At 39.0% G+C, this 20,817-nt stretch overlaps 1 protein-coding gene across 2 annotated transcripts in view; it reads right to left on the bottom strand.

Moving 5' to 3' along the window:
• tbx20 (T-box transcription factor 20) overlaps nucleotides 1-19,786 on the bottom strand; it is a 36,199-nt gene extending 16,413 nt beyond the window's left edge. For both annotated transcript variants that reach the window (XM_051935838.1, XM_051935837.1), the window contains exons 1-6: nucleotides 19,500-19,786; nucleotides 17,478-17,730; nucleotides 14,689-14,853; nucleotides 12,331-12,439; nucleotides 9,119-9,277; nucleotides 3,652-3,727 (exon numbers count right to left, since the gene is read on the bottom strand). In XM_051935838.1, coding sequence (XP_051791798.1) covers nucleotides 3,652-3,727; nucleotides 9,119-9,277; nucleotides 12,331-12,439; nucleotides 14,689-14,853; nucleotides 17,478-17,730; nucleotides 19,500-19,626 — 889 coding nt within the window. In that variant the 5' untranslated portion in view covers nucleotides 19,627-19,786. The remainder of the gene's footprint in view (nucleotides 1-3,651; nucleotides 3,728-9,118; nucleotides 9,278-12,330; nucleotides 12,440-14,688; nucleotides 14,854-17,477; nucleotides 17,731-19,499) is intronic.
• Nucleotides 19,787-20,817: the final 1,031 nt, after the last annotated feature.

Here is a 20,817-nt window from a genome sequence, read left to right on the forward strand (position 1 = left end):
CATGATACTGGATTTTCCATGCTTGGTTCCTGCCTTACCTCTAACACCATAGCAGGTAGTAAATCAGTTTTGTAAGAATGAACATATTTGTTTTCAACCACTTGTTTAATAGCTTAAATCTTGCACTAACTGTGGAGTTTTTCTACTGAATGAGCAGCCCAAAAATGTATTAAAGCGCTCAAAAGTAAAAAGCCAAGATGGTCCAGAACCCCCCAATTTGAGGTGCACTTCCAAAGCAACACTCTGCCAGCTGATTACATAACCAGCCAATGCACTTCTAACTTGTGGAATGCCAGGCGCTGCTCGGAGAGGAGCTCTCAGAGAAACTGGAACTTGAGACAGAATTCAGGAGGTGCAGTCATATCTACTCTTATAAATACAGCCTCTTCAGTCGGCGTCAGCACAGCGCTTCAAAGCATTGGCACGTTATCAGAGTCGCCTGTGCAAGGACGCTTCTCACAGTGAGTAAATGATTTCTTTTATCACTTGGCGGACTGAATCAAGTCTCACACAAAAACAAAGCTGGGAAATTTGGGAGCTAGAGTCACAGAACCAATCTCGGCTACACCCTGCCAGTTGCCTCAGATAATGTGCAGGTTTGGTTTCATCAGACAATTAGACAAAACATACAATAAGAGCAAATAAGGCATTTAACAGGTAGAAAAAGTGAAAGAAACATTTTTTGAATATTTCAGTTTTACAAACAGCAGTTTAACAGATTTTTTTTTTTGGATTGGGTATTAAGTTAAGGACATTTTAACTCCAAGCTAACAAATAAGACTGATGGGCCTCCTCTTGTTTGCAGACTAACTGTGTTTTTTGTATTCTTGTGCCTTTCTGTGTAGTTGCACACTATCACATTAGGTAGGCAGTGTGGCATAGTGGACTACAGACCCTGAGGTTGCAGGTTCAAATCCTGCTACTGACACTGTGTGACCATGAGCAAGTCACTTCACCTGCCTGTGCTGAAACTGGAAAATCAATAGTAATGTAACCAATTGTATCTCAAATGTTGTATGACACCTTGGACAAAGTAGTACTAAACCAAAACACAATGGAGAGTGCAGAATTCTAGAATGCTGCCTGCCTGAGGTTACTGTTAAGACAGAAGAGAGACCTGAAAGTGAACATACCATCAGGGCAGAAAATGTGGAGAAGTCATGGGCATAAACATCAGTCACTACAGAGGAGTTGCCTGACTAGTAAGAGATTACTGGGGGTAAAGGGAAATACTGGGACTACTCAGAACAGAGCCCTAAAAACAGAAGGTTGCATACTGGAATTCATGTAATGACAAACATTCAACAATCATAGGGCTTAGTACTTTTCCAAATTTTGCTTATTCTAACAACCAGAAAGAATTGGTGCAACCAGAAACCAAACCTAACCCTAACCCACAGCCAGTTTAGAACTGTCCAAACAACCTAGCCTGTATGTGTTTGGGATGTGGAAAGAAAATAGTAACCTGAGAAAATCTGAACATGAAAAGAACATGCAATCTTTACCCAGGACAGCACCCAAGCAAAGGATTAAAGGTGGCTCCATGTATCCGTGAGTCAACAACAGACAGTTGTGGTGGACGGCCCGGGGCCCCATGCCTGGCTGGGACACCCCCTTCTGTACTTGGTCCGGGGGGAACAGCCATGGGCTGCACAGTACCTCCCCCGGAACGCTGGGTGACGGCCCCCCTGGGTGACAGTGGTGCCTCAGATACCTGCAGGGCTCCCTGGGAGATGGAGTTCTCCACAGCCCTGCTGGAATCCGTGGTGACCGCCAGGGAGATGCCGCAGGGGTTCCTGAGCCCATCTGGGCGCTTCTTTAGCCACACCCGGAGTGCAACTGGAAACGGGTGATCAAGCACCTGGAGTCACTTCCGGGTGGACTATAAAAGGAGCCACCAGCCACTACTCTGGGAGCCAGAGTTGGGAGGAAGAGGGACAAAGCTGCCTGGGGAGGAGTGGAGGATCTCGAAGAGAGACGAAGGAGTTTATTTTGTGTGGTTTTGTGCTTAGTGCTGGGACTGTGTTGTGCCTGAGGGACACGGGAAAGACGTGGCCCCCAGGTGAAGAAAAATAAAAAGTTTATTTATTTTACATGTGCCTCCGGTGTCAGTCTGTGTCGGGTCCGGCGCTCACATTGTGCCGTTTATCACACAGTCAACTGAGCTACCTTAGCCAGGGTGCTGGTTATCCCAGAGAGACTAAGCTGAAACACCACTCACTGCTGATGTCATGAATGGAGCAGAGCAGATGTGGGGAGTAATTGGTCCTTGTGTACAAGATGGGGGTGATTAATGTTATTTTAAAATTTGCCCAGGATTCGCAGGACTTTTACATCTTGAATGCAGAATCCATTAGAATGAAGGCCTCTTCTTCATCACTTTGATATAGACAACTGCTGCCCCAATGACACTGTAATCTGAAATTGTTTTAGTTCTATTTATGTCTTTGAAACCTGAGCTACTTGGTCATGTTTAGCTAAAGCAGCCCTCTAGTTTATTTTGTAATTATTCCAGCATTGGTGAAAAACACAGTGAGACCTTTTGTCCCTCCCTGCTTCTCAGGTAGTGAAGAGCCTCCTTAGTTTATTCAGATGCTCTCCACTCCAGATCAACGCATGTGCTTCGCACTGTCTAACACATCTGTCCCTTTTGATGTGGGGGATAGTTACTTTAATGCTTTCTGTGTCTGACTTCTCTTAATGCTTCTTATTTGATGCTGAATTGTTATTGTTGTTATTTTCTTCAAGGCAGAACTTGTGAGCAAATATCCCAGTGCACAGGTGGCATATGGCAAAAAAAAATAAACTTGATTCCAGTCAGCTAAAGTAGCCATGAAATTGAAAACTGGCCAGTAGTGGTCTGCATGTCCTCAATGACCACTCAGTGTGATAACATTTGAAATCGATTATAATACTGGAACTAAACATGTAGTGAGACCCCCATTGACATGCCACTGTGACAAGGTGCCCCTGGTCTTCAGACTGTCCTGTCAGTTAAGTGTGCAAGCCTTGTGTCAGTGTGAGAATACAACCTACAGTACATTGATGACATATTTTACATGAGAATCTGGTAACCTGAGAGATAGGTCAAGTGAAGAAAGTTCCATTAGCACATGCAGACAAGGACACTGTCAAGTGTAGGTCTTTAATAGCAACAAGGAACTTGAGAAACTAAAAAAAGAATCTGAATTAGTAAATGCCTCAGTATGGTCAAGAGGTTCCTAAACCCAGACATGGTAATGAGAATATATAGCTATATGAGTAAAGTAGAATGCAACTCACAAGCCAGACTCAAGTTGTGTACAGAAAGTGAGATTCTAGTATCACAGGGCCAAATGGGCTTTGAATTCAAAATGTGACCGGCTGCATTTCAGCATATTGCTGACTCTTAACTGCGCAGAGCAGAAAAGAATCTGGTGTCATATAATCAGAGGAGCAGTGGCATGGAGCTCATCCTGTTGCACAAAGACATCACATGGCATCAAGGGAACATTAAGTGCGTGCAAGATCACATCACACTGGTGTCGTATTGTCATAGTGAATGCAATTTCAAGGTGCAATGGATACTACTTCCAAACTTTGACTATAAAGGCAAAGAACAACAGCACAGTGATCCCAACAATTCAAAGAAGCATGAAGCTCCCAGTACCTTCTCAATGTCTGTCAGCCTTGAGGAGTCCCGAAAGCCTTTTGCGAATGGATTGCTGTCAATTTTCAGCTTGGTGATCTGAAACAAAAGAAGAAGAAAAAACATTAGAAGCACATCCCATAATGCAGAAAGGAGCAACATTAGTTAATCACCCCTTATGAGTTATCATCTGCTCAACTAAAGACAAAAAGTCATCTACCCTAATTTGAAACAGAAAGGTTAAGTGAAACTGACAAAGATAAAAAATCAGTCCCTACCAGTGCAGAAGTTCACCTTGAATAAAACAGATGGAAAACATGAAAGAGGATCATCAGAGCAAAGCTTAACTTTACATTTTATATCATACGGATCTTTCAGCGATTCTCATTCTAATTTGTCTTTATTCTATGACACAAAGTGTAAGGGACGGTTTATGGTTTTTGCTCAAAATACATACATGCATGCATCATGGCTGCCACGCGTTCCCAGCGTTCTTCTGAGCACATCCTCAGAAATTAATGCAACCCATGTACGAATTGCAATACAGTAATCCCTCCTCCATCGCGGGGGGTTGCGTTCCAGAGCCACCCGCGAAATAACAAAATCCGCGAAGTAGAAACCATATGTTTATATGGTTTATTTTTATATTGTCATGCTGGGTCACAGATTTGCGCAGAAACACAGGAGGTTGTAGAGAGACAGGAACGTTATTCAAATACTGCAAACAAACATTTGTCTCTTTTTCAAAGTTTAAACTGTGCTCCATGACAAGACAGAGATGACAGTTCCGTCTCACAATTAAAAGAATGCAAACATATCTTCCTCTTCAAAGAGTGCTTGTCAGGAGCAGTGACTGTCACAGAGATAGACAGAAAAGCAAACAGATCAATAGGGCTGTTTTTCTTTTAAGTATGTGAAGCACCGCGGCACAAAGCTGTTGAAGGCGGCAGCTCACACCCCCTCCGTCAGGAGCAGACAAAGTGAGACAGAGTTTGTTTTTCAATCAAAAATCAAAACGTGCCCTTCGAGCTTTTAAGTATGCGAAGCTCCGTGCAGCATGTCGTTTCAGGAAGCAGCTGCACAAAAGATCACAACGTGAAGATAATCTTTCAGCATTTTTAGACGAGCGTCCGTATCGTCTAGGTGTGCGAACAGCCCCCCTGCTCAATCCCCCTACGTCAGGATCAGAGAAAAGTCAGCGCAAAAGAAAGAGAAAAGTAAGCTGGGTAGCTTCTCAGCCATCTGCCAATAGCGTCCCTTGTATGAAATCAACTGGGCAAACCAACTGAGGAAGCATGTACCAGAAATTAAAACAACCCATTGTCCGCAGAAACCCGCGAAGCAGCGAAAAATCCGCGATATATATTTAAATATGCTTACATATAAAATCCGCGATGGAGTGAAGCCGCGAAAGGCGAAGCGCAATATAGCGAGGGATTACTGTACCAGCAAAAAGTCAGGGGGGGCACAGTGTGAGCAAGTTGGAACGTGACGTTAGAGTCTCTGTTTACTATCTACATGTGACAGAAAGACGTTTTGCAGATCGATGTGCGCGCTTCAATGTTTGATGAATGGTTCAATGTTGTGAAGCAAAATGCAGACATACAAATGCTTTTGTGGTGCTTTTATATTTAAGCGTCGCATATTCCCCAAAGTAATGACACGATACATTTTAAAAGTCTCACATACCGTCTTCTAAGACATCTTTTTTTATTTTTTTGCACCTTCACAACAGCATCAGAATGTACGGCAGCACATTTGAGCCACAGAGAAAAAAAATTAAGGACATGGTGAAAATGTCTATTTTGTGATTAAACTGGAAATTTTGGCTTTAATCTCGAAATGTCCACTTTAACCTCATAGTTTATTTTATCATTAAAGTAGACCATCATAAACGTCATCTTAAAACCGACCCAGTTGCTAATCGCTATGTGCTTCTGAGGCTTCCTACTGAACTGACAGCAGTGGCAAGCAGCAATCGCCACACAGAACACATTAACTTCATGATATTCCAGCTCTCTGCACATTTAGAATCCTTAGATTTATACTTGATATCACTTTTATGATGAAATGCATTAAAGTATGTATGTTGCATTTTGCAGATAAGTTGTTAACTTCATTTAAATAATGAATACTGTTAATAATTACACATGGGCAGGGCGAAAGCATTGCTGCCTCGCAGGGTGTCACATCCTTGGTGTTCCCTGCCTGGAGTTTGCATTTTTCCTGGTGGTTTTTCACCGTGTGCTCCAGTATTCTTCCAAAGACATGAAGGTTTTGGGATTTGGTGATGCTAAAATGACTCTAGTGTATATGTATGCTTGTGTTCACCTTGCGATGAGCTGAAGCCCCATCCAGGGACTGTTTCTGTCTTACGCCTAATGCTTGCTGGATTGATGGATGTGATCATTAAATATCATTTTCAGAGATACTGTGGCAAGGTGTCCTCAGAATTTAATGGATGTTTCAGGCAATTCACAACACAGTGAAGCCAACCATTTTCTCACAGTGATGATATCTTGCACTGCCACCTTGTGAAATCTTCCAGATTTACGTAAAGTACACGCACAAGTATAAACATTACAACACTTCCGCAACAGAAGCGTCCGCTGGAGCATGTGTTGCGTCACGTGAAGTATAAACTCGGTCACTTTCTTTCCAGAGTTTTATATCATAACCAGCTTCCAATGCATGATGTAAAGATGCTGAATGCCCAGAAAATCAACCATCCATTCATCCATCTATCTCACAGAGAATTGCTGACAGGATCCTAATAATGCATATTATGATTTTCTTGTTTTATAAAATTAATTCTGTATTTCTTTCCTGTTTTCTCACTTGTTTCAAAGTGTAATTTAAGAAAATTCTGCTTCTCTTTAGTGTATTTATGAATGGGATAATGTGGCTATTTTGATATGTAGTTTTAGTGAAGTCACCATGGCGCTATTGGGCTTTTCTGAGAGGCACCGCTCTTTTACATGCTTTTTTGTGGGTGCTGACATGGTGTTAGCAATGACACTGGTTGCTAGCTGAACAGACAATGTGGTACACTATGTCACCACATCAACAGTATTAAGATAGTGGCGTACATCAACCCATGTCCAAATTTTTCATCTTCCAAATAAAGACTGTGATAGCAACAGAAATTTAAAAAAACACACACAGAAGATAAAGCTGGTTTGTAAAGGACTTGGTTTTAAATATTGGCAATTTTTGGGTAGTGTATTTATTTTAGAAAAGGGGATCTTCTGACTTCAAATAACCGACACATGCCTTAAAAACAACTCTTCTTTTATCTTGTCACTTCCAGAACTGATATTCATGTGCATTGATCTAACCCTATACAGGTTGTTTGTCTCAAAACGACCATAACAGGTGCTAAGTAACAGGGGTGGCATCCTCATCAGAGATGCTGCTAAGTCAGTATAATTATTTTTATAAGGACTGATGATAGAGACCTCATAGGTACAAGAAACAATGCTCTGGCTTGTTGGTTCTTACTGTGTGGAAGAGTGGGTAACAGGATTAGGAAATCGAGACTGAGTGAATGATGCTTGCTGGAAGACTCAGCTGGATTATGAAAGATCAATCCAATCAAATCCATGTCAAATGCATCCTGGAGGACTTTCATATTCTCTGTTTGTTGAATGAATCAGAGACCCACGCATTATTCACTCAGATTCCTAAAATCCAATTCTGAATCCTCGGCAACAAAGAGTGCACTTTCACTAACAATAAAAACATGACGACCGTTCCCACTGCAGTTTCTCCGGGACAGTTCAGAGCCTCAGACTCCAAGGAGTGACAAAGGATTGTCAAGATGGCTACGTTCTGAAGGCCCTGCCTCTTTTGTCAGCTGGAAAACTTATAAATATTGCTTTTCACTGATTGCATCTTAGCAATCATACAGAAGCTTTGGCAATATGAAGCATGTACCATCATGTGAAAAGTAAGTACACCCCTTTGGAAATTGTTTACTTTTACAAAATATTTGAACATAAATATCTAGGGTCTGGTGCTCTCTTTGCTGTTGATGTGTATGGTGTCATCATGCCAAGACTAAAAGAGCTCTATAAGACTCTCAAAACAAAGTTTGCAGATGGTTATTGGTCTGGCAACTAATTTAAAAAGAGTGCACAATTATCTGAAATCAATCATTCCAATGTAAGGACAATCATCCTAGATTTCAAACAACTACTAATTTGTTAAGGACTGGCCAACCTAGCAAATTTAGCCCAAGAGATGACTGTATGATATATGATGACATACCTAAGGACCCTAAACGTTGTTGTCAAAGTGCATGCATCTATAATCAAAACAAAATTTGCTAATTTGACCAGCATACAAGGCGAGCCATGACAAAACCTCTACTGTCCAAAAGAAGCATTAGAACAAGACTACAGTTTATCATTGAACATACAGACAAAGGCCATGCCTTCTGGAATAATGTGCTCTGGGTAGATTAATCAAAAACAGAGCTGTTTGGCCACAGTAACCGTATCCATGTTTGGTGCACACCAAAGGCAGCATTTCAGGAGAAGACCCTCATAGCAACTGTGAGGCGTAGTAGTGGAAATGTTATAGTTTGGGGTTGCTTTGCTGTCTCTGGGCCTAGGCAGCATGCAGTCATTGAGTCAGCTATGAATTCTGCATCATATCAAAGTGAGCATGAGGAGAATGTGAGGTCATCTGTCCAAAAGCTGAAATCAAACCAAAAATGGTCCTTTCAATATGTTAATAGAATGGTTAAATGTTTCAGAGAATCAATGTCAGAAACTGGTAGGCAGTCATGCAAAATTTCTACAAGAAGTCATTTCTCCTTAGGGGGGATTTCAACATCTGGGCCCAAGGGTGTACTTACTTTTTCCCCAGGAGATCATTCGATCTGTTAATATTTTTGTTGAATAAATTATTGGAAAGGCCCATTTTCCTTGTGTTTTTATACAAGAACATCACCTGTAGGCACTGTTTGCATGAAGATCTAATGTTTACCTGTTCAAATATGTGGAAAAAAGTCAACAATTTCCATGCAGTATGCTTAATTTTTCACATGACTGTACATGAGCACAGAACATGATCCTGAAGTCTGAGAGAGGAAACTTGAAAAGATAAGGGGTTTCTTTAACTACTCTTGTTGGTCTGAGAAGTGACAAGGGGACATCATGACCACAGAAGCAGGATATGCAAAAGTACCTTACTTCTGTTGCAGTGCACTGCATTGTTTTATATTTAAATATAATGAATTGTTTTTCGGTTTTAGAAGAAATTCCCTTCACAGTAGTGTGGCTTATAATAAAAAATGTATCAATGGTGGATTCTATTCTCTGTCCCTGAAAAAGAGAAACAATTGGCCCCTGTGAGCGCAGAGTAAGTGGGACATAGGCTTCTAGATGATTCTGTCATGCTGCTTATTCCTGTAATTGTTTGAGCTGGGTAAATATCTGTTTAGTTAATAAAAATCTGAAAATATTGCAAAAGATGCTTTCTCACCAGCTGGTTCTGGTAGGCAGTGACAGCAGTGAACACCGTCTCAGTGAAGATGAATGTGCGGAATTCCTCCGACTTGAGGTTAAGCAGAGAAGCTGTGTGATCCTTCTTTTTGATGATATGAACTCGAGGCTGGTATTTGTGCATGGAATTTAAGATAATCTGAAGAAAAGAGAAAAGAATAAAGAAATAATATATGCAGGACAATTCTACAGGTCATATAGTACCATTTGTTAGGGGAAGGCTGGCTTGACGTGGAACCCATTAAAAGCACAATAGAAAACATAAAGGTCACCTTCCAGGAAAAACGTCTCTTGCACAAGCTGCATTTAGATACCAGATAACGACAAACAGTGAACCTGGCACCATTCCACTAGCGGGCACTATAAATACAGACAGAAAAGAGTAATTCAGTGCTGCCAAGCAACCCAGGAGGAATGGACCTCTAGTAAAAAAGCTCACACTGCAGCCTCAAGGTCAATGCTAACCTGAGCACTACGATGGAGCAGAATGTGCAAAGCAACTGCAAAATAATAATCAGAAATAGCACCTGCCAATCTGTTCTCCAATGTTTTGCTTTTAATACACAAGCTGTAATTTGATTTTCATTTTTTTAATTATACTAAGCAACGTCAATCAGTCCGCTTTATAAAAGCCTTTGCTGATGCCATAAACTGTTCAGTTTTTATGTTGTGTATAATGCGATTTACCTTAGATTTATATTTCATGATATTTAGTGAACAATAACAATAAATTTGTCCAGAATACTTTTTAAGCAACTAAACCATGTTTTAACATAGATCTTCACTTCTTATGTTACTATTCATAACTCAGTCTTTTTTACTGAGTCCTTTTCATATTGAGTACCATCAGTAAGAAAATATTTATATTAATATTTAGAGCACTTCATGATAAGCACCGCTCCTGTTTTATAATGTACCACTTTTGATGGCTTCTAGGGTTAATCTCTCTAAATCAGTTTCATATAGAGGCTAATGGCATTCCTCAATGTAATTGTTTCATATTCTGTCTTGGTGATCTCTTTAGAACAGTATAGCAACCTCTATTTTATATGACGTTGTCATGATTAAGCATTGCTGGTGGGTATCACCAATTGGTCACATTCTGTATGGCACTGTAGCTCTCAAATACCATTAGTTAATATTGGCCTTTAAATGCACTCCTTTTGATGGGTGGAGTGGTGGCTCTGAGGCTAGGGCTCTGCACTGGCAATCAGAAGGTTGCTGGTTTGAATCCCGTAAATGCCAAAAGGGACTCTGATCTGTTGGGCCCTTGAGCAAGGCCCTTAACCTGCAATTGGTCCATCCTGGGTATGATGTTAATCTGCATCCATCGCTGCATGTAGGCCCTCCAACCTGCGGGGAAAAACTTGGGGGTTGGTGGCAGAATTGACACTCCAGCCACCATAAAAAACCTCACACTGTTCCACTCCATCTGAACTTGTGTAGTGCTGAGGAGTCACCCGTTGCATGGCTGCACTCGGGTCCTAATCTGGATCTTGAGTTGGTTTGTCATGTGGCACCTACTCCTTACTTCTCTCTCTCTTTTGATGCACACCAAGAATTACTTTGGTATACTGCTTGTACCACCTTTATTATTTTATGAGCAAACCATTAAGCCATGCTATTAATCATTAATTTACATAGTGCTTTTTGTAGCCTTTCTGTAAAGATAACAGTAATATTATTTCAGTTTTCTTGAGAATTGCTTGTTTTTCACATTACTTTATATTCTTCAAACTTTAGTACAATAATACAATTGAATTTTTTTCAAGGGGATCAATATCACTCAGCCAATAAAACAAAAAACATTAACAAATCATTCATTTCATAAAGCATGTTTGAACATGGACACCATCATTCACTTTTCCTGTACAGTGTGTGTAGTAGACAACACCTTCAAACTGAAAATGGACAGAAATTCTCTGAAATGGTTTTCACCATCTGGTCCTAAATCAGGCAATTCTCAACAAAAAATGTATATCTTAATTTCTACAGTTTGTTGATTCATGGTTAATCCTATCAGGTTCAATATACAGTATCTTCCTCATAAACAAATGTGGGGTCACACTTGGGATGACAGTTGGGAATGTCTCACTGTAGTAGTAGTTTTCTGAATAACACAGTGTCAAAATGAAAGGGGTGTGAAGGGTCGGTATCCAGAAACAAAGGGGCATCGCAAGATTTGGTTGTAGATGATGGAATGGAGTTTTAATTAAGGTCATGGGCCTCACTCATGTAAACCATGAAACAAAATGATCATAAAAATTGAGGATCACAATCAGATTCATGGATTTGCACAAAGAAGAGGTGTGGTGGCATGGAGGTGTGGGATTGCATTGGCCAGCAGGTACAGGAGACAATGTGCAGAGATGGGAATACAGCAAGTGTCACTGATATGGAATTCATTTTTAGCAGCAGCTCCCAGCCAAGTAAGTGGCCACACCTTGTTCAACAAGAGCAGGATTTACTTATCTCTGTGGCTTTCTTCAGACAGTTGAGATAAAACAGCAATACCATCAGCTAATGGTAAAAGCATGTCACTCACTACACCACTACTCATTCTTTTTAAGATCAAAACCTCCAAACTATTCAGCTTGCTAGCAAAATCTGTGAAACACACAAAGGAGCCAATGTTTAATTGACAGAGTAAAGGAGACTTTTTCCCATGTAATTGCCTCTTATTCACATTTGTAATAACAATGAAGTAGGCATTAATGCAAGACAAGAACTGTGCATTTTTTATCTGTATTCGAATTTAATTCTTTGCATTTTCCCAATACAGAATTCTCGTAAGGTCAATGAAAATGATTCTATTCTGACAGAACTGTTCACCTATGTTCCTAAGTTTATGCAGTCATCCATCAATGTACTTAACCAACAGCAAGTCAACATCATGTATTCAAGACTGCTATGTTAGCCTGCTGCTATATAAGCTTGATTAACCTCCTTGGTTAACACGATAAAATATATGCGTGTTTATTAGAAGACATCACCCAAACTCTGTCACAACAGGCCATTTTACAGAGGCCAGTTAACACAACACGAATCTCTTTGCGGTGTAGAATTAATCCAGAGGATTGTTAAAAAGCCCACGTGAAACCCTGGGGCCAACCCATACTGAAAGATTACAGTCACAAAGGAAAATACAGTAAGTCTCATCAAAGCTGAAAATTAGTTCCCTGCCATACTTACATGACCATGCTGGTCAAGTTCATTATTGGTCAATTTAACCTTCTCAAAGGAAACCATTTGTTTCAGCAACTGCTCCCCTGTGAAAGGTGAATCCGGATGAACATATAGCCTGCAGTAAAACAACAATAGAGAAATAACATATCAAAGGTAATGGATACAACTTTATCTACTGGATGTGAATTAAACTGACAGCCTGCAGTCCACTTATTTAGTAAGACACAAAATTGTGCTATGCAGCCTTAAAGTCTGATTTGCACAATGGCTGCAGTCTGTTAGAGTGTGAAAAACTGGGATAGCTCCTCTCATTCTCAAGCCATCTATAAGGTTTCTTCCATTTTTTGGGTCACAAGGTGTTCATCACTTGTGATGGAATACAGGGAAGGATTGGCTTCCCAAAAGGGATGAATGGACACTTCTCTTGTCAAAAGGCCTATATAATGGATGGAGACTGTAAGTGGATGGATGTCCCAACTGGGATGAATGATGCTCCTTTTTCCAGATGGAACAGTGAAGAGGAAGGACAGAGAAAGGCCACGTATCAGGGATGTATGTGGCAACATCCCTTAAATGGATCACCCATGCGTTCACCCACAAGGCAACTTGCAAATTGTAGTCCTGTTGGGCAACACTGTTGGGTTCTATGTGTGCCACCAAAAGGAGCTGCAAAGAGTAGACATCCCTATTTTCAGGGGCTTCCACTTGACCGAAAAGTGCTTTCTCCGTGCAATGTCATAGCACTGGAAGTATTTCTGGATCCAGCATAAAAGGAGCCGCCTCACTTCACTTTTGGAGTCGGAGTCAGGAGAGGAGGAGGACAAAACTCACTCGGGGAGGTCTGGAGGAAGGATGACAGGCAAAAGGTATGTGCATTGTGTGTCTAGTGTGAAGAAGCCTGTATAGGTAATACATCAAACACAAAGTTTAATTTTAATTGTGACTTTTACATTTTTCTAGTTGTGTGAAGGATTTGGATTGCTGAGACCACCCCCTAGCAACCACACTCTGTAATGACAGGCTTGTCCGCAACACTCCAGGCTGCCACATTATCAGTTAAGCCTCTGAAAACAGAATTTATACTTGTTCTTTTACACTTTTTGAATGCACACACATGCTACCTGCACATACTGAGAAGAAGCAGCACATGAAGAGGCTTTGCAAAATGCAATATAACACTATGCCAGTGTGTCCAACAATCTGTTCTACTTTGTGGTGGCAACAGTTACAGAGAGCCGCAGACCATGATAAAAGCAATGGAAGCAAGGTACATGGATACACCAATTCATCGCTGGTATAAAAGAGATACTTCGCCCTCCATCCATTTCTCAACTAAAGCCTATCTTGGCAAGTTTGAATACAAGGTAAGAACCAACTGTGGAAAGGAAGCTAGTGAGTCACAGGGAGCAGTTATACCAGCACCCTTACACTCTAAAAGTAAAGGCACTAAATGGGAACCATTTTTGTTTCCCAAACCACTCATCCACATAAAGGTTGCAGAAAGAACCTTTATTATAAAGAAACAGCCATGAATAGATGGTAACAGATTTGTGACATACCAGTGGGTCACGATTTTAAAAGCACTAATAAAAGCTGCATATGTAAAGTAACACAGTCTAATATCAGGTTAACTTAATCTGTTAGTATCCTACTAGGTAGCCTACCATACATTCAAGATTTTGATTTTTTTCTACATAAAAGTAAGTTTCTCAAAGCAAAAACAACCAACTTCATATGCAAAGAACCCTTCCCAGAATGAAATGGTGCTTTGTCAAGCAAGTGTTCCATGAGGAACCACACAATCCAGCAAAGAACCATAAAGTGCCGTTAAAGAACCAGTGTTTGTAAGCATGTATTTATCATTTAGAGCCAGTTTATTACTAGTTATAACCCTACACTGCACATCATTTAGATGTGATAAGAAACTTCATTGCCTACAGAAAAAAAGGCAGACATAGGGAGAACAAGCAGATTCCATCTGGACTGAGATAGCAGTGCAGGACGCTAAAGCTGTGCTAGACATTGTACCATTGTGCTTCCACTACATTCTGTTCCCACAAATACACAAATCATAAAGATCACTACTGAAAACACAAGTAACTATGAAATAAGGAAATCTAAATCTGCATATTCATATGCATGAATTTAAGCAATGTGTCGAAGAAACAAACCTTTGCATTACTTACATAACTATCTACATTGCACATTAATAGAAATGCAGAATATTAATATAAAATTAATTTGCTAAATGACCTGTCAGTATTGGTATACATTTGTAATGCTCGCAAAGCACATTTGATGAAATTCAACATGCCAATCCTATTCTTACATTTTTTCCTCAACTCAAACAACATTTGCACAGACCTGGCAGGGAGTGGAGGATCAGCCTTTCCAGCCACTAGCCATGATGATCTGTGATATGCATAACGGTAGCGTTTGTTGTCCACTGGCACGATGTCCATCAGCACAATATATTTAGCCTCAGGATCCACTCCAGAGAAGGAAACTCGGATAGTTGGAAACATTCGCCTGTAAAAAAGGTAGAATGTGGAAGTCAGTGAGCAAACTTCTCTTTCCCACAAGCAGGACTCAGTTAGACTAAATTAAACATTGGGATGATCTATCCATCCACCAATTTTATTCTGGCCAGCATCACAGGCAGCTAACCCCTGTCCTGGTAGTAATAAAACACTAGATAGGAATCATCCCTCTCCTTATTATCTTAAATAAAAATGATACATAACACTAAGAGAGGGAAAAACTCATCAGCAATTCAAGATGAGATTTAAACAAGAATGGTAAATAATCTTCATTTTAAAAAAATAACCAATTTCAATTTCTTCAGAAACTGGTGAGAAAATACACCATGCACATATGAATAAGTGCTCATCGAGAAGCTTTTAGCCTAAAGGAGACTGACAGGCACATGTGGACTGGTATTCATGGTGTTCACACAGTTGGGTCTCCATTTTGAATCACCTTTGCGGACAGCAGTAGCAGAAACCTAACTTCTACATTTCTAGGTGATCAGAGTCTACAACAGTTTGTCCTGTTGTTTCTGGCTACATTCATGAACCTGGTGCCTTCTTATTGTCACACTCTTTTTAACAGTTGTAGTCAGCCTCACAGTTCAGACTCCTAGCAAGAAAGCAAAGATAGCCATCTGCTGGAAATGTCCAAGCTGGTGCAATAACCTGCTATATTTTGAGTGGACCATGTTTAAAAATCTGATGTGGTGATGTCCTATAAGGAGACCTTCTGGAGTTTTTTTTTGTTTTTTCTGTCCACCCTGGCCATCGGACCTTACTCCTTTCTATGTTAATTAATGTTGTAATTAATGTATTTTAATTTCTTATTTTGTCTTTTATTTTTCTTCTCTTCATTATGTAAAGCACTTTGAGCTACTTTTTGTATGAAAATGTGCTATATAAATAAATGTTGTTGTTGTTGTTGTTGAGACCCACTACCACACAGTCTGCAATAATACCTTCAAAGAGATAATAATAATAATAATAATAATAATAATAATAATAATAATAATAATAATAATAATAATAATAATAATAAAAAACAAGAAAAATACGTTAGCAACCATCTGTCTGTCTATGTTAAGTGGACACCACCTCGTTTATACAGTGATCAGAAAATCTGTTGAAACAGTCAAACAAGTTCATTTCTGTATGATGCTTAATGCAAGACATTTCTATGTACAGTAGCAGTTTCACTTAGTACCGAACACAGTTACAAATTAAGGGTTAGTGTATTTATTATAATAAATAAGAAAGAGTTTGCACAGTGTGTGCGAATTTGAAAAAGAAACCTACGGACTAAAAGCAGAAACTCAGTGGTTTTTTTTTTAAGATGTGGGAATGAGAAGTTAGTTTGATGTTATTTACGCATTCTTGATGAAATGTAGGGTTTCATCATGATTAAAATTATTTGCAATACGGAAAATAAAGCTCCGATACTGACTGGTGCAAGAAAAACGGGTTTTGAAAATGACTTTTTTTTAAATCATGGCGTGAGCTTTTTCTGTAAATCAGTTAAAGTCTATTAATGATTTAATGCTTTATAGAACGAAAGTGAATAAAATTAAAAATTCTAGAATAAGAGACAGGAAGTGGGATCCTGATAACACCTGGAACACAATTGTGGTTAAATGACGAAAGGAACGGGGGGAAAATAACATGTTTCACTTTCTATAACAAGACAAAATCCGTATATAATAAGTACAAAATCATGGCGCCTACTATATATTATTCAGAATTATGTTATTCATTTCCAATTGGTACACTCAGTCATAATATAAAATAAATCAATTTAATTTACGCATACTTCAATTGAGGGAAAAAACGTCTCCTTTAAAATAAGGTTTTGTTATTACACGGAACATAACAAAACAAATTTAACCAAACTTCAAAAAAGAAGCTCTGTTAAGGATGTGGCTATGACTCCCATATTTCTGACAGACAGTAATCCCAATTTGGCACAAGTCGCTATGCGTTTTCAGTTAAGGCGCCACAATAACTGCGTTTTAGTACACTCAATCCATCCAACCATTATCAAGTTTCAGTAAATTGTTGCTCGAGGCTCCTTCGTTTATTAACGCACAAAACTGTCTTTTAACATTTAAAAATCGAATGTCACGTTATTTCGCTATGTGGTGTCTTTAATAAAACGACCTATCCACTCTTTGAGCGTTTTAATTCTCTGTGGTACTCGATATATTCTAAACTACATTCTGACCGGGATGTCGCCCGAATTCCGCTTTATACGGCTCATCGAGGATCCATTAAGGTCTCGGGCTCCTTGTTCTGAATTGCTGCTCGTTCATTTTAGGCTGATTTGCCTGGGGTATCACGAACTGCAATTCAATAATAATTCCTTACTATTAGATTAAAATCACCCGGAGGTAAAACGTTTAAGCTGCGTTGTAAATGCGTGTATTAAGTATTTAGATGTTCTTTCACAGTAAATGCACACTTTAAGTAAACACGGCAAATCGGAGCTCTAAACAGCAATTCATCACAGAAAATAAAATAGTCAAAACAATTTAACAAGCTCCGATACCCATAACCACAAAAAGACATCAGACTGGCAGCGTCCACCAGACCCTTTCATCACTCCGACTCACTCAATCGCTTTGTATCTACCTGCCGGATTTGGTGATGATCATCTCTGTCCCCAGGTCGTGAAACTTGTCCCATAACTCCTTGGTCTCCAGGCTGCACGAGATCTTGGCCATCTCTTCACTTGGGACGCTGGGAGTGGTGGGGATGAGTGGCTCCGTGCATATCGTGGGTGGATTGCTGCTGAAGTCTCCGTGAGGATCCAGGCTGCTCAGGTCGCTCAGGGATGCTGGCGGAGGAGGCGGCTGACCGCAGGAAGACTTCTCCACGAATTGCTCTGAAGGACACCAAGCGCATACACTGCAATAACCGTTTAAAATAATTTCTCAATTTTTGTTAGTTGTGTTGTGCAAAACTTTAACTTGCTTCTGTCTTTAACGGTCCCAACGCTGATTATTCCAACTAACAAAAATACTAATCACAGCTTGTTTCTCTGTGCTCAGAGAACAGAAGTTTAATTGTGAAAATCACATATACAGGTGTAATTTTCGATACAAAATAAATAACTATTAATCGTTCTCATTCCCAATAATTATTTTCAATACAACAACCTTTGGGAAAAAGATTCAAAAATCCAATAAATCCCAAGTGCAGAATAAAAGCCACCTGAAAATAATATTCATGCAAACGATTCCACATAATAAACGTTTAAGTGACAATTTACAAAATAAAAAATATTTTATATATTCTTAAAAGCTGAAACGTTGTTTGGCGAATAAAACCGACGAGAGTGTGCTTATCATCATCATTGTCGTCGTCTCGCTAAAAACCAAATATCTTGCAAATAGTCGAAAACAACTTCAGTATATTGTAAATAAATCTTTTAGTATTCAATTCGTTTCCTGCACTCTAAGAGTGCTAAACAATTAAAACTGTCAAATTCAACTGTTCCTAAATCAGTTACAGCAAGGACTGGCACGCCATACTAGTGCTGGAAATCGCACTGAAGATTAATGTGCCAAGATAACTTTGATCAACCATACTATTTAATGTATATTTGAAGGACATTTAAAACTAGAAAAATGTAGCACATTAAACTATGGAACCTTATTGTTAATAAGAATAAAATAATTCCGTGAAATGACACTATCTTATTGCATAAGGTTTTATTTTTCCTCTCCAATATACAAAAAGTCATTTTCTATAAATATCTGAGTACAAGCCATTTAGCTTAGCGAAAAGTCCTGTTTTGTTTTTAGTATTTTCATAAAAATAATAACTGCTTGCTAAATCATGTGTATACTTTTTGTTTGTTTCTCTTCGATTAGTTTAAGAATCAGCAATTATCCCAACATAATACTAAAAATATAGTTTTTAACTGAGATTGTCCTTTTAAAAATCATACATTTTCGCAATGGCTTTATCCTTTATTAGTTTTTTGTCTTTTAGATTAGAAAAACTAAAGCTCGAATTCATTTTACAAATCGAGGAATGACAATGTTTCCGCTGTCATTAAAATGGTATTGTATTTCACTATTGTAGTAATGAATTTAATAAATTTAGCCGAAATAAATGAAAATATACCTACAATATCTTGATCATTATGGTATTTACAACATCTTTATTATTGCTGTTACTGTAATTTGCAAGGAAACGGTGCTATTTTGACATGATGTTTGCTATTACTCCTTGATGAAATAAGTTTTCCTTAATGCGTATTATTAAAATCTATCGTTTATAAATAATACTGAATCTGGTTTGCCTTGAGAATGTTGCCGTTTTAATTACTGTTCATTTTTCATACCGCGGTACGTATTGATTTATATATTTTTTTTTTTTTTTTGTAAAATTACCTTCGAATTAAAATAAAATTTAATTAAGCCTGCTGTATTATGTTGTCACTTGATCCGGTAAAGAAATTTATAGAGTTTCAGATTTCCCTCATTACCAAATGAATGCTTTAATTGGACATACTTTCTCCTGTTCCCTTTGACTGTTAATTTGGACTTTTACTTCCTTTCTTCGTGCCCACTTTTTCTCTGGACATTTAGGGTCGTCTAAGCCCATCTGCCGTCCAGTTTTCCCCGACGGGTACGTCGCACTCACCCAAGGGCTTGATTGTGCTCTCCTCGCTCTCTTTATCTCTTGTCCTGTCGCTCGACATGAGGGCTGCAATAGAAAACGCGTTGGCCCTGGAGGACAGCTGTGGTTTCGGGGACGAGGTGTACTCCATGGTGCAAAGTTGTCATCAAAAGTTGGAAACTGTTTTCTTCCGTCTAGTGACACTGTAGAAGAAAGCCTTTAAGCAAGAGTACAGCTGGCAGCCCTTCTACGCTGGGTCACTCCTGCGCTGTTTTGGAAAAGCTCTTCTCACTTCTCAGAAGGCAGAAGGGCAGTTCCCTTATTGCACTCTCATTAATTTAGTACACCCCCTTTCACTCCTATCAATCGGCAGCCAATCACTGCTTCAGAACTCCGTCATCGCGCAAGTCTATTACAACACGCATGCGTAGACCGAGCCTCAGCAGCCGGACTAAACGGACTTCCATGGAGAAACAACTGTGCATACCTGTGCAATAATTTGAAACCTCAGTGAGGTTAATTTCAGTACAGGCCTGTTCGCAATACGAAAACACGTGTTTTAGCTGCAAGCATTTTATAACATATAAAATATGCTTGCATTCAAATCGGTTTTAATACACTTGCAAATACAAATAATTCTAGAGGACTTTTTCGGTAAAAAATGCACAAAAATTTGCACAACTTGGTATCCTAAAGAATTAATCTAAAGACAAAGCATTTATTTTTAAATATCTATCTATCTATCTATCTATCTATCTATCTATCTATCTATCTATCTATCTATCTATCTATCTATCTATCTATCTATCTATCTATATGGACAGACAGGCAGGTGCCCTCAGTCGTCAGTTACTTGTCAGGCATCAAGCCAAGAGGCGGAGCGCAAGAGCTCCTTTATCCAAAATATGACAATGTCTAAAAAAGTTTATATGCAGATAACGAAAATAATAACAGTATACCTGCGTGTAAATTGGAGATCGTTGTTGTGTTTTTACAAACAGATGAAAACAAATGTAAACAAATTTATCATCATTATTATCGGCTTAAGATAGCGCTTTGAGTACTGAGAAAAGCGCTATATAAATGTAATGAATTATTATTTTTATTATTATTAAAAACCTACTGCTGAAAAACTCATACACGTCCACTACCAAACCATTTTCCAATGGTGTACGACAACCATGCTAGCATATAAAGAATTATTTAACTGTTTAAATTCATTTTCACTTTTTTCTTAAAGCTTTTTTTTTCTTTATTTCTGTACTATAATGAAGGGATATAAGCGTGTGTCTTCAAACGGAAAATACATTTTATTTTCATTCACGCTAAAAGAAAGTAGAAA

Source organism: Erpetoichthys calabaricus, chromosome 13, assembly GCF_900747795.2.
Source record: "Erpetoichthys calabaricus chromosome 13, fErpCal1.3, whole genome shotgun sequence".
In the NCBI taxonomy this organism is placed as follows: Eukaryota; Metazoa; Chordata; class Cladistia; order Polypteriformes; family Polypteridae; genus Erpetoichthys; species Erpetoichthys calabaricus.